This window comes from Callithrix jacchus, chromosome 19 (genome assembly GCF_049354715.1).
Source record: "Callithrix jacchus isolate 240 chromosome 19, calJac240_pri, whole genome shotgun sequence".
Classification (NCBI taxonomy): Eukaryota; Metazoa; Chordata; class Mammalia; order Primates; family Cebidae; genus Callithrix; species Callithrix jacchus.
The window spans coordinates 31,813,446-31,828,030 of record NC_133520.1 but is presented as its reverse complement, the minus strand read 5'-3'; the positions used below and the strand labels follow the sequence as shown (position 1 = coordinate 31,828,030).

Here is a 14,585-nt window from a genome sequence, read left to right as displayed (position 1 = left end):
CAGTGAGCTGAGATACAACCATTGCACTCCAGCCCGGGTGACAGAGTAACAAGACCCTGGCTCAAAAAAATAAATAGGCCGGACATGGTGTCTCATGACTGTAATCCCAGCACTTTGGGAGGCTGAGGTGGGCAGATCACCTGAAGTCAGGAGTTCGAGATCAGCCTGGCTAAGATGGTGAAACCCTGCCCTTGCTAAAAATACAAAAATTAGCCGGGCATGGTGGCACATGCCTGTAATCCCAGCTACTCGGGAGGCTGAGGCAGGAGAATCACTTGAACCTGGGAGGCAGAGATTGCAGTGAGCCCAGATCGCACCACTGCACTCCAGCCTGGGTGACAGAGCAACACTTTGTCTCAAAAATAATAAATAAATAACAAAAATCAGGAAATTTCTTTTATGCAATAGCTAGAGTCAATGTTCACAACAGAAAGCTTATCATGTAAACTCAGGCCAACTCTGCCATGCTAAATGAAGGAGATGGCATCATTCATCATAATCACTATGATATAAAAATCCAGAGTTTACTCCTTGCCTGCATATGATGCCAGAATAGCCATGGCCAGCTATCTGTAAGGGCAGGGCTGCCCACGAGCTGCAGGACAAGTACCAGGAGCACCTCCGGGTAGCTGCTACCCTGGACCCCCCAAATAGTGGAGGGCGGTATGGCAGCAGGCTACCCCCTGGTGGTTGTTATGGGAGTCCTGCCCCTGGAGGGCCTTATGGACCACCAGCTGGAGGGCCCTGTGGACCACCAGCTGGAGGGCCCTGTGGACAACCCAATCCTGGGATGTTTCCCTCTGGAACTCCAGGAGGACCATATGGCAGTGTAGCTCCAGGGGGCCCCTATGGTCAGCCACCTCCCAATTCCTATGGTGCCCAGAAGCTTGGGTCTTAGGGACAGGGTGGCGCCCCTCCCAATGTGGATCCTAAGGCCTGCTCCCGGTTCCAGTCAGTGGAGTCCAATCACAGTGGCTCTCTCCATAAAGGAGGTGAAGCAGGCCCTGGTCAACTTCAATTGATCCTCGTTTAATGATGAGACCTGCCTTATGATGATAAACATTTTTGACGAGACCAAGTCTGGCTGCATCAATGTCTATGGCTTCTCAACCCTGTGGAAATTCATCCAGCAGTGGAAGACACTCTTCCAGCAGTATAACAGGGACCACTCAGGCTCCATTAGCTACAGAGCTGCAGCAAGCTCTGTCCCAAATGGACTACAACCCCAGTTTACCCAGCTTCTGGTCTCCTGCTACTGCTCACACTCTGCCAATCCTCCCATGCAGCTTGACTGCTTTATCCAGGTGTGCACTCAGCTCCAGGTGCTGATGAAGGCCTTTCGGTAGAAGGACACAGCTACACAAGGCAACACCCAGCTCAGCTTCCAGAACTTTGTCACCATAACAGCTTCTTGGATGCTATGACCCAATCCATCTGTGGAGAATGCACCAGGGACCTTTCCTGGCTTCTTAGAGTGAGAAGCATGTGTACCTCTCATCTTTCCCTGTCCCTCTAGATGTTCTTGTCAAGAAGAACATTCTCCCTTGCTTGATGCAACACCATTCTAAAACAGGATTGAGAGTCTTGCATCATAGCCACCAAATAGTAAGGACCAGGGCTAGGCCACACAGGTCTCAGGTAGGGTCCTGATGGAGGAAAGGATAGAAGTTGAATGTCCTGATGGCCATGAGCAGTTGAGTGGCATAGCCTGGCACCAGAAGCAGGAGATACTGGTCCTTGTAATGGAGTTAGTGTCCAGTCAGTTGAGCTCCACCCTGATGCCAGTGGCGAGTGTTCATTGGCCTGTTACTGTTAGCACCTGTGTTCCTTCACCAGGCCATCCTGTCACATGAACCCATTTTCTCCTAAGTGAAATATGACCAAGCATGAGAGACCATGGGACCAGTGGCTTGGATTCCACCAAACCCATAAATCCTTGTGTGTTAACTTCTAGCTGACTGGGGCTGTCCCTGCTCAGGGAGCTCAGCCAAATCTGCTCCCCAGGCATCTTTGGCCAGGCTACTGCCCTCCGCAGCTGAGACCCCTCACTTGCCTGCCAGGCTCTGCTTGGCTTCGGATTCCAGGGGACAGTGGTCACCTCTCCCTGCCAATACAATACTCTTTTTAGTTTGCATTTTTTTTCATTTGGGGCCAAAAGTCCAGTGAAATTGTAAGCTTCAATAAAAGGATCAAACTCAAAAAAACAAACAAAAATCCAGACTTTAATAACAATTTGGAAAAAAAGGTGATATGTGTCAACATTTTTAGAGCTATAGTCCAAAACAATGCACTTAATTTAAAATCATAAAATACAGGTATTCTAAAAAACCAGAAATGCCTCCAGATTTGTTTCCTTGAGAGGTGCAATGGTTTTGGAGTGTGGCAGTGTTGATAGGTATGAAGGTTTTAAGTTTAAAAAAAAAGCCTGATAATTTTGTTTCTTCTCTTTAGGGTTAGCTATCTACCCTACCAAATGAAAGCAACAGACTAACATTTTAATGCTGAGTCTTTTCCACTCAAAGAATACAATTCCTTTTTGTTTTTTTTAAAAAATCAGAAGCTAAATAAGATATTATAAATGTTTACAATAATTGACAGTGCTCAGAAGAGTATTTGACACATTTATAATAAAAACTGGCCAGGCGCGGTGGCTCACACCTGTAATCCCAGCACTTTGGGAGGCCAAGGGGAGCAGATCACAAGGTCAAGAGATCTGAGGCCATCCTGGCCAACTTGGTGAAACCCCATCTCTATCAGTAAAAAATACAAAAATTAGCTGGCACCTGCCTGTAGTCCCAGCTACTGGGGAGGCTGAGGCAGAACTGCTTGAACCCGGAAGGTGAAGGTTGCAGTGAGCCAAGATGGTGCCACTGCAGTCCAGCCTGGTGCCAGAGGGAGACTGTCTCAAAAAAAAAAAAAAAAGAACAAAAAATAATGAAAACTGCTGCATTTAATTCCTGCCTCGAAATACAGCCTATACATCCAAGTGTCCTTTTTTTGAGACAGGGTCTCATCTGTCAACCAAGCTGGAGTGCCCATCACTGCAACCTTCGCCTTCCAGGTTCAAGCGATCCTCCCACCTCAGCCTCCCAAGTAGATGCTGGGACTACAGGAGTATACCACCACGCCTACCCAATTTTCGTATTATTTTAGAGACAGGGTTTCACCATTTTGCCCAGGCTGCTCTGAAATTCCTGGGCTCAAGTGATCTACCCGCCTCACACTTTCAAAGTGCTGGGATTACAGGTATGAGCCACCATGCCCAGTGGCCCACCCCTGGGTTTTTTTTCCCTCCCAACTAAGTTTCTGGTTTTTGTTTTTAAGAGAGAGGGTCTCACTCTCTTGCCCAGCCTGTGGTGCAGTGGTTGCCATCATAATTCATTGTAGCTTCAAACTCCTGTGCTCAAGCAATCCTGCCACCTCAGCCTTCTGAGTAGCTGGGACTACAGGTATGCTCCACTCAACCTGGCTTATGAATTTTTGTATTTTTTGTAGAGATGAGGTTTCATCATGTTGCCCAGTCTGGTCTCAAAATCCTCGGCTCAAGCAATCCATCCACCTCAGCCTCCCAAAATACTGGGATTACAAGTGTGAGCCACAGTACCAGGCCCAAAAAGTGTCTTTTTAATCCTTACTTGCTCTGCATTTTAACTCAGTGAATTCATGGTTCATCTTATGTTTATCTTACAATAAGCTTCAAAAGAAAGGAAATATGATGTTCAACTTCACAGTCTTTAAAACAGAGTAAAAGTTGCCTCTCTGATACCTCAGGAGTAGAACTGAGGCCTGATTTCAAAATTACTCATTCACTGGCTTGTATTTCTCAACTGTTCCTTTTTTTTTTGAGATGGAGTCTTGCTCTATCACCAGGCTGGAGTGCAATGGCACTATCTCTACTCACTGCAACCTCCGCCTCCCGGGTTCAAGCAATGCTCCTGCCTCAGCCTCGTGAGTAACTGGGATTACAGGAGTGTGCCACCACACCAGCTCATTTTTCGTATTTTTAATAGAGATGGAGTTTTGCCATGTTAGACAAGATGGTCTCGATTTCCTGACCTCGTGATCTACCCACCTCAGCCTCTCAAAGTGCTGGGATTACAGGTGTGAGCCACCATGCCTGGCCAACTATTCTTAAAACTGAGAATTTTATGGCTTACCTCTTTAACAGTGAATATTTCACCATGTGCACCTGCTGCATGCAAAATCTTCAAAAGTGGCAGTTTTGGTCGTACCTGATGTAAACATAAAATAAATGTGCTATTTACATTTCAAGTAGGTTTCTGAAACTATGGAACAAAAGAACCTCTTTAAACAGCTTCCCCTGCTTTTTTTTTTTTTTTTTTTTTTTGAGACAAAGTCTTACTCTGTTGCCCAGGCTGCAGTGCAGTGGTGTGATCACAGGTCACTGCAGCCTCTATCTCTCCGGCTCAACTTCAGCCTTCAGAGTAGCTGTGACTACAGATGCACACCACCATACTGGGTAATTTTTCTATTTTTTTGTAGATAGGGGGTTTCACTATGTTTCTCTGGCTGGTCTCAAACCCCTGGGCTCAAGAGACCTGCCTACCTCAGCTTCCCAAAGTGCTGGGAACACAGGCATAAGCCACCTCACCAAGCAACACTCCCACATCCCCCCTATTTTTTAAAAAGAGACAAGGTCTTACTCTCTTGCCCAATCTTGGGTATAGTAGTTGTGATTGTAATTCACTGCAGCTTCAAACTCCAGGGTTCAAGTGATCATCCTGCCTCAGCCTCCCAAGTAGCTAGAACTAAAGGCATACCCCACTGCACCCAGCTAATTTATTTTTTTTAGACATTTTCTGTAGAGACAGGGGCCTCACTATGTTGCCAAGGTTGGTCTCAAACACCTGGCTTGAAGTGAGCTTCCTGCCTCAACTTCTCAAAGTGCTGGGATTACAGTCATGAGCCAGTTAAACCTTAAAAAAAAAAAAAAAAAAACCCGAAAAACTATAAACACCCAAAATGATTTACCTGATTGGTTTGTCCAGGAGAGATCCTACAAGCACTGTCAGATGTTGAACACTGGGCAGAGGTGGAAAATGACGTCATTTTGGCAGTGAAGAAACTGCAGTCTGTTGGTAAAACTAAATAGAAAAAAAACTTTATAAAATCGATTCTAACACAGAAAATTCCCTATTTAGCATTCACAGAAAGGCAACCAGCAGAAGTAAAAAACAAATGACACATAAAATGGAGCACCCTACCCAAATGCTGTATACCCTTGCTGAGGTTCTGCTTATCTTCCGCCAACTTCCTAGTTCAGATCCTGCCAAACTGAAGAATTTAATTAAGTATAAGAACCGTCCATGCTTCTGTCAGGTGAAGCCTGAAACAGAAACAGTTTCAGGCATGCTTCAACCTCCTCGCTGATGTTAATGAGTAAACTGTTTTAGCTGAAAGTCAAATCCTTATCTTCCCAATGGTTATCAGGCAGAGCCCTCTCTAGATGCAGGACTGAGGATTTACCAAGGTGAGTCATAGGTTTAAGATTCCAACAAGACTTGTAGGAAAACCTCTAAAACATGTTGGAACATGTCTTGACAGAGGACCACAGTAAACTAAAAGTCAACACTTCCAGTTCCAGTAAAAACAGCTTTTAAATGTATCAACCCCAAAAAGATGGCAATTATAAATCTACAAAATGGGTTAAACCAAGATGGACACATAGCATCAAGGAAAAGATGTAGCATGAACTGAAATATAGAGTAAAGGTTAATGAAAATCTGTCACCCATCTTTAAAAAAAAAAAAAAGCTACAGAGAAAAAAATAGATTTCTTAATTTTTTAATTTTTTTTTTTTTTGGGAGTTTGACAGTTTGTCAATGAGGCCTCGCTCTGTCACCCAGGCTGAAGTGCAGTGGCTCGATCTCTGCTGACTTCAACCTCTGCTTCCCAGGTTCAAGAGATTCTCCTGCCTCAGTCTACTGAGTAGCTGGCGCATGCCGCCACACCCTGCTAAGTTTTGTATTTTTAGTAAAGATGGGATTTTACCACTTTAGGCAGGCTGGTCTCAAATTGTTGACCTTGTGATCCACCCACCTCCGCCTCCCAAAGTACTGGGATTACAGGCATGAGCCACTGCACCTGGCCGGAAAACAGATTTTCAAATAAACTTGCTTGAGTTAACCTTCATTCACACTGTTTTTCTAACAAAAAGGCAACAATTATTAAAATTGATGAATAATAAGCCACATCAGGGAAAGGATAAAAGAATCCTAGAAAGACAATCAATAGCCAGGTGCAGTGGCTCACAAAACTGTAATCCTAACACTTTGGGAGGCTAAGACAAGCAGATCACCTGAGGTCAGGAGTTTGAGACTAGCCCGGGCAACATGGTGAATCCCTGTCTCTACTAAAAATACAAAAACTAGCTGGGTGTGACATGTGCCTATAATCCCAGCTACTCAGGAGGCTGAGGCATGAGAATTGCTTGAACTGTCAAGGTGGAGATTTCAGTGAGCCAAGTCCTGCCACTGCACTCCAGCCTGGGCAACAGAGCGATAACCTGTCTCCAAAAAAATTAAAAAAATTTTTAAGACAATCAGCCAGGCTCAGTGGCTCATGCCTGTAATCCCAGCACTTTGGGAGGCCGAGGAGGGTGGATCACCTGGGGTCAAGAATTCAAAATCAGCCTGGCCAACATGGTGAAACCCTGTCTCTACTAAAACTACAAAATTTAGCTGGGCGTGGGGCACACATGCCTGTAATCCCAGCTACTCGGGAGGCTGAGGCAGGAGAATGGCTTGAACCAGAGAGACAGAGGTTGCAGTGAGCTGAGATCATGCCATTGCACTCCAGCCTGGGTGACAAGAGGGAAAATCCCTCTCAAAAAAAAAAAAAAAAAAAAAAGACAATCAATACACTGGCTGAATAAAACAAGATCCCTCATGCTTCTAAAAAGGCTTAGAGCGGTAACAAAATATAAATTCCTCCCTCTCCCATTACCTCCTTTGCTACTAAATAGGAAGTCAAATAGGAAACAAGAACAATTTAAAATTTAAAAGCTTTATGCCCAAAAGAAAAAAAGTAATTTTAAAGCTGGCTTTTAATGGGTGGCTGTTGATCTCATCACCTACTTCCTCATTCACTTTCTTCTTTTAGAGATGGGGTCTCTGTCACCCAGGCTGGAGTGCAGCGGCACAGTCATGGTTCACTGCAGCCTCTCAACCTCCTGGGCTCCAGCAATCCTCCCACCTCAGCCACCCAAGCAGCTGGGACTTTAGGTACAAGCCACCATGCCCAGCTAATTAATTTTTTTGTAGAGACAGGGTCTTGCTATGCTGCCCTGGCTGGTCTCAAATTCCTGGGCTCCTCCTTCAGCCAAAGTGCTATAATCCTTGGGATTATAGGCATAGGCTGCCATTCCCAGCCTGCCCTCTAGTTCTTATCCCTCCTTTTTGTCTCTGCTCAGATGACAGTTTGTCAGTGAGGCCTCACGTGAACAGTCATTTTTAAAACTAAAACTCCCAACCACTTCTGTGCTTTATCTCCTTCCCTGCTTTATTTTTCCCTACCAACCAAAAACACTATATATTTTAATTATTTATTATGTAAAACATAAGCTCCAAGTGGGCAGGAATTTGTAACTATGTTTATTTATACATTCCCAGTGTCTAAACTATATATGTGGTAAAGCAACATGGTAGATGGAAACATTAATAATAATGTCCAGTTTCCAAAAATGGCTCCCAATGAACCAGGCTCCCTAACTGGCTCTATGACTTAATAGAATGCAGCAGGTGATAATGTGACAATTCCAGGCCTGGCAGGTTGTTTTTTACTTTTGGAGATGCCCAAAATCTGGCTACCCTACTGGAGACCACACAAAAAGGCTACAAGGAGAGGGAGATGCAGTTGCCCAACTGAGCCCGACTCTTAGCTGTATCCTCCAAAGCACCACACATCTTTCAGCCCCAGTTGCCACCTGACTACAACAAAGCAGTCATTCAATGGTCTTGAGGTGTCCAAAAAAAGTAAAGAAAGAAAACACAACAAACCACCACACACATTCCAGCCCCAGCTGCCACCTGACTTACAGCTGCATGACAAACCACAAGATCACCAAAACTATCCAACTCAACCCGTCACTCCACTGAATGAAAAATGACTGTTTCAACTCACTAAGTTTTGGGGTGGTTTATTCCACAGCATTAAATAATTGAAACAAATAGTAAAGACTCATCAAGCATACTATGTACCAGGCATACATATAAACCCATTTAATACTGAAATAGCCCTACTATGTAGATATTATCCTTATTTTATAGATCAGGAAAAAGAAACATAAGTTATTCGTCCAAGATCACCCAATGAGTAAACTACTGGAGTCGAGATTTCAAACTCAGACAAGCACTAACATCCCCATTTAGCAGCATTTTTTCCCCATTAGACCTCAAGTGCATAGAATTAATCTCTTTTATTCAAGACATACTCTGTTCATCCACACATGGCCCATTTTACTTATGTTTATCTTTTCATAACTTGAGACAGGGCATTGTGCTGGAGTACAGTGGCACAAACATAGCTCACTGCCACCTCAACCTCCTGGGCTCAAACACTCCTTCTACTTCAGTTTCCTGATTATCTGAGACTACAGGCATGCGATACCACACCTGGCTAATTTTTTTCATTTTTTGTAGAGACACGGTTTTGCTATGTTGCCCAGAATAGTCTCAAACTCCCGGCCTTAAGTGATCCTCTTAACCCAAGTGTTGGGAGTTACAGGTGTGAGCCACCACACCTGGCCTTATTTTTAATAATGCAATCATCATCCACCAACGAGGACGTCTGACAATAACCTATATTTAACCATAACATCCCCCATCCCATTCTGCTGCCTTCCTGCAATAATCATCCTGATTCCTATTGTTTTCATTTCCCTTGCTTTCCTTTTTATACGTTTTACTGATCAAAATGGAGTCCTAAAAAGTATTTTTGGTTTAGTTGCTCTTAAAAAAAAAAAAGCAGTGATGTTGCATGTAATTTGGGAGATTCTGTTCCACTAAAATAGATTAATTCCTACTGTCACATCAAAATTCATTTTTTGTAGATTTTTGTTATCATGGTAAACTACACATACTAAAAGTTAATTTTAACTTTTTTTTAAGAGACAAGGTCTCACTCTGTTGCCCAGGCTCATTGTAACCTCGAACTCCTAGGCGAAACTACTCAACTCCTGGCTCAGCCTCCCAAGTGGCTAGGACTACAGGTTGGCACCAGCACACTTTAGCTAATGTGTTTGGGGGGGGGCACCAGCACACTTTAGCTACTGTGTGTGTGTAGACAGTCTCACTATACTGCTCAGGCTGGTCTCAAACTCATGGCCTCAAACAATCTCCCACCTTGGCCTCCCAAAGTCCTAGGATTATGGGCGTGAACCCCTATACCCAACTCATTCTACCCATTTCTAAGTGTTCAATTCAGTGACACTAAGTATATTCCTAATGTTATACAACCATCACCACCAACCATCTCCATCCAGAACTTTCTCATCATCCCAAACTGAAGCTCTGTACTCATTACATAGTTCCCCCATTAGCTCCCTCTCTAGCACCTCGTAACCACCATTCTACTTTTTGTCTCTATGAATTTGCCCAGTCTAGGTACCTCATATAGGTAAAATTATACAATATTTGTCCTTTTTATGTCTGGCTTATTTCACTTAGCATGGTCAAAGTTCATCCAGGTTGTAGCCTACTTTTATTCATTTTTCATTTACTTTGACTTCTGTATATCCTGATTGGAGTTGTTTTTTAGGGTTTTACTGTTACGAATAGTGCTACAGGTTGAGTACCCTATTGGAAATGTTTGGAACCAGAAGTGTTTCCAGTTCTAGATTTTTTTCAGATTTTGAAATATTTGCATTGTACATACTGGCTGAGCATCTCTAATCCAAAAACCCAAAATCCAAAATGCTCCAATGAGCACTTTACTGTGGGCATCAAGTCAGTTTCAGATTTTAAAGGACTTCAGATTTTCGGACTTAGGATGCTCCGTCTTTTATTAACATTCTGGTACATGGCTTAAATAATCTTTTACTCTCTACTATGGTTTTAATAGCCCCAATGTGGCAGTATTGAGAGGTGTGGCCTATAAGAGGTAGCTAGACTTTAGGGTTCTTTTTAATCTGGCTTTTTACCTTTAACTGGTAAGCTTAGTTCATTCAGTGTAACTGATAAATATGGATGTTTCTACCATCTTATAATTTAACATTTTGTCTTACTCTGTTTCTTTCTGATATGTCACTACCTTTTTAAAAGCCTGCATGTCTCCCCGCTAATAAGAATTTTAGGCTGGGTTTGGTGGCTCACACTTGTAATCCCAGCACTTTGGGAGGTCAAGGTAGGTGAATCGTTGAGTCCAGGAGTTCGAGACCAGCCTGAGCAACATGGCAAAACCTCAACTCTACAAAAAATATAAAAATTAGCCCAGCATGGTGAAGTACACCTGTGGTCCCAGCTACTCAGGAGGCTGAGGTGAGAGGATCACTTGAGCCTGGGGAGTTGAGGCTGCAGGTGAGTCACAATCATGTCCCTGAACTCCACCTAGGCAACAGAGTGAGACTCCATCTCAAAAACAAAAAAAAAAAAAAGAAAGAAAAAGAAAAAAAGGGTGAGCGCTGTGGCTCATGCCTGTAATCCCAGCACTTTGAGAAGCCAAGGCAGGCAGATCACAAGTTCAGGAGTTCAAGCTCAGCCTGGCTAGCAGGGCGAAACCGTCTCTGCTGGAAAGAAAAAAAAAAGGTAGTCGGGCATGGTGACACACATCTGTAATCCTGGCTAGTCAAGAGTCTGGGGCAGGAGAATCGCTTGAACCCAGGAGGCAGAGGTTGTAGTGAGCTGAATAAAAAAAAAAAAAGGAAAAAAAAAAGATCTTTAGCATAACATCATATGGCTTTTAAATTCTGACGTAGATATGTATTTTTTGTCCTTTCTTCGTTTTTGTTTTTTTTGCCTTGGCCTTTAAGTCAATAAACAAGACCAAGGAATCAGATTATCTCTATTTCATATATTTACTGTAACGGTTCTCAGGTTTGAGTATCTCAATACTTCATCCAGCACTGTTTTCAATGCAGGTCTTTTGTGTAGTGAAGATTCCAAGACCTCACATAACTGAGAATATTTTTATCATTTCCTCCTAAACATATGCAGTTGGCTATAAAATTCTAGTTTGCCCTTTAATACTCTGAAAACACTCTCTTGTCTTTTGCATTTAGTGATGCTGTTGAAAACTTTGAAGTCAATTCAGTTTTGCTCCTTTGTATGTGATCTCTTCTGAGGCCCCCATAATTGTCTTTCGCTTTGATTTTCTTAAATTTGACTATAACATATCTAAGAGTCAGACTCCTTATCTCTCATCCTTAGCACTGTAAGGGACCTCTGAATCTGAGGTCTTTCATTTTTTTTTATTGTAAATAAGAGAATTATTCCATTATTTCTTCAATTATTATTTTTATTTCTCAAAGAGAAAATTTTATCAGATGTCAGTACCTCTATACCTACTCTTATCTTAGTTTTTCATTTATATTTTCTTTGTTCTAGATTTTCTCCTTCTAAAATTCTAATTCATTCCTCAGTTGTATCCATTCCGTTATTTATTCCATCTGTGATTCCGTAACATTACACATGGAATAAAAAACAGAATGGATACAGATGTTTTGAGACATGGTCTCACTCTGTCACCCAGGCTGGACTGCTCAATGCTCACTGCAACCTCGACCTCCCCAATTCAAGCAAGCCTCCCACCTTGGCCTCTAGAGTAGCTGGGACTACAGGCATTTACCACCAAACCCAGCTAGTTTTTTTTATGTTGCCCAAGCTGGTCTCAAACTCTGAGCAAAAGCAATCCTTCTCAGCCTCCCAAAGTGCTGGGATTACAGGCATGAGCCACCATGCCCGGCCAGTGTTCTTTATTTCAACCACTGTATTTTTCATGTCCAGTATTTCTGTTTGGTTCTCCCAGTCTCCACTTATACTTTTATTTCAAATTGCCAACATCTTCCCTTATTTCTTTTAGGATGATTATCAGTCTACGTTTAAACTCTTAGTCCATTTGTTCTAATACTTCTGTTCCAATGAAGATGTATGTTTTCTCTTAAAATATCTTTGCTCGTCTGTTATTTTTATCCAGAAGACGGATATCAGTTACTGAGACAAGCAAATATAGGTGAAATCCAGACTCTAGTCCATATCAGCCCCAGTAAAGTAGAAAGCCACAATCACTCTCCATCCCACATAACCACTACTCAGATCAGGGCTTCAGCTTTCATTTCCCAGGCAGAAGCAGCATTATGATAGGAATCTGGTAAGACCTAAGGATTAAGAGGGTAACCCACAGAGAAATGACTGCCTGAAGTCAGTCACCACCTGTTTTCCCCCTACGCTTCACAAGTATGGGCTTCTCTAATACCCTGATTCACTCTTGAGAGAAGTGGACTAGGGCTTTGAGTTATAGCAGGTGTGGAGAAGGGTAATTCCAAGATAATGAAGCAGGGGAGAAACTAGAGCAATATTCCAATAGTTGCCTTGCCCAATGATTTTATTCTCCCACAGCCATGCCTGGCTAACTGCTGTTTCAGGTCAGCTGCTGCCTCCCACCTTCCATCCCCAACCTCCATCCAGTTTGAAACTGACCATGTGTGTTTCTCCAGTATTTTCCCTTTATAGTTCCTTCAGGAATGATTTTCAGGAAGAGAGCCCCAGCCATGTTGGTTAAGTACCTTCGTCAGCATAGGAATTGACCACTTGGCAACTTTGAAGAATTTAAACAAAAATAAAGGTTTCTTACATAACTTTAACACCCAACACAAAGTTCTGTACCACTAAAAAGATACTAATTTAAGGGCCATGGAAATTCAGAGCAGAAAAAACTACTTTTGACTGCCAGGCAGAGGAGGAATCACAGAGAGGGAAAATAGGAGTGGAAGGACTTTAAAATGGGAGCATACTGTACAGGTTGGTGAAGATCTACATTTAATAGCTTAAAAAAAAAATTCCCCCGGCCAGGCGCGGTGGCTCACGCCAGTAATCCCAGCACCTAGGGAGGCCGAGGCAGGTGGATCACGAGGTCAAGAGATCGAGACCATCCTGGTCAACATGGTGAAACCCCATCTCCACTAAAAATACAAAAAATTAGCTGGGCATGGTGGCGCGTGCCTGTAATCCCAGCTACTCAGGAGGCTGAGGCAGGAGAATTGCCTGAACCCAGGAGGCAGAGGTTGCGGTGAGCCGAGATCATCCCATTGCACTCCAGCCTGGGTAACTAAAGCGACTCTGTCTCAAAAAAAAAAAAAAAAAAAAAAAAGGCCAAAAAGAAAACATTATAAGCAATGGCACTGTCAAGATTTTATACAAAAAATGAAGTCAGTTGAAATCCCTTTTGAATACACCAGTTAGATATTTTCCCTGCCCTCCACCCCCGCTTTTTTTTTTTTTTTTTTTTTGAAAGAGATGGGGCTTTTCCCTGTTGGTCAGGCTGGTCTTGAACTCCCAACCTCAGGTGATCCACACACCTCGGCCTCCCAAAGTGCTGGGATTACAGGCATGAGCCACCGCACCCAGCCTTTTTTATTTTTTGGAGACAGAGTCTCTCTGTCACCCAGGCTGGAATACAGTGGCAGGATCTCCACTCACCGCAGCTTCTACCTCCTGGGTTCAAGCAATTCTTCTGCCTCAGCCTCCCACATAGCTGGGAATATAGTCTCATGTCACCATGCCCAGCTAATTTTTTTTTTTCATTTTTAGTATAGATGGGGTTTCACCATTTTGCCCAGGCTGGGCTCGAACTCCTGACTTCATGATCCGCCTCCCATGGCCTCCCAAGTTACCCGCTTTTAAAAGAGGAAACTATTTGGCTTAAAGAAGTCAAATAACTGCCCAAGTCTAAAACTTATCCTTTTCCACTATAATATGCTGCCGATTAGTAGTAACATTCAGTTGCTCACACCATAAAGTTAGAAGTGATCCTCAATCTCTCCCTCTTCCTCTATTATCACATCCATAACCCAACCTTGTAGATTTATAGCTCCCAAATAACTCAGACCTTCCATTCTCTCTATCTGCATGACCACTTCCCCAAACCAAAAAGTGTTATTTCTTGCTTGGGTCACTGCAATAAATTCTATCCTAGTCTTTCTAAACCCCACTCCAATACAAACTGTACACTACCAAAAAATAAATTTTTTTTTTGAGACGAAGTTTTGCTCTTCTTGCCCAGGTTGGAGTGCAATGGCATGATCTTGGCTCACCACAACCTCCACCTACCAGGTTCAAGCGATTCTCCTGCCTCGGCCTCCCTCCCAAGTAGCTGGGATTATAGAAATGCACCACCAAAGGCTGGCTAATTTTGTATTTTTAACAGAGACCGGGATTTCCATATTGGTCAAGCTGGTCTCGAACTCTCGACCTCAGTTGATCTACCCGCCTCAACCTCCCAAAGTGCTGGGATTACAGGCATGCGTCACCTCATCCAGCCTGCCAAAATCATTTTTAAAAGAAAAAAAATTCTGACCAAGCATAGTGGCTCACGCCTGTAATCCCAGCACTTTGGGAGGCCGAGGCAGGTGG

The 14,585-nt window shown here is 43.2% G+C and overlaps 1 protein-coding gene and 1 pseudogene across 19 annotated transcripts in view; one reads left to right on the top strand and one right to left on the bottom strand.

The window, feature by feature from the left end:
- Positions 1–14,585, bottom strand: part of MDM4 (MDM4 regulator of p53) — a 40,391-nt gene that overhangs the window by 21,273 nt on the left and 4,533 nt on the right. For 11 of the 19 annotated variants that reach the window (XR_013529850.1, XR_013529849.1, XM_078356965.1 and 8 more), the window contains 2 exons: positions 4,993–5,105; positions 4,158–4,232 (listed from right to left, as the gene is read on the bottom strand). Coding sequence is in view for 17 of the 19 variants with exons in the window: in XM_078356965.1 (XP_078213091.1) it covers positions 4,158–4,232; positions 4,993–5,070 (153 nt within the window). In the remaining 2 variants the exon portion in view is untranslated. Of the gene's footprint in view, positions 1–2,053; positions 2,105–4,157; positions 4,233–4,992; positions 5,106–5,225; positions 5,348–14,585 lie in introns of those variants that run through there. The other 8 variants (XM_008985516.5, XM_078356963.1, XM_008985515.6 and 5 more) reach the window with 3 other exon arrangements.
- On the top strand, positions 559–1,424 carry LOC118149541 (peflin pseudogene; annotated as a pseudogene).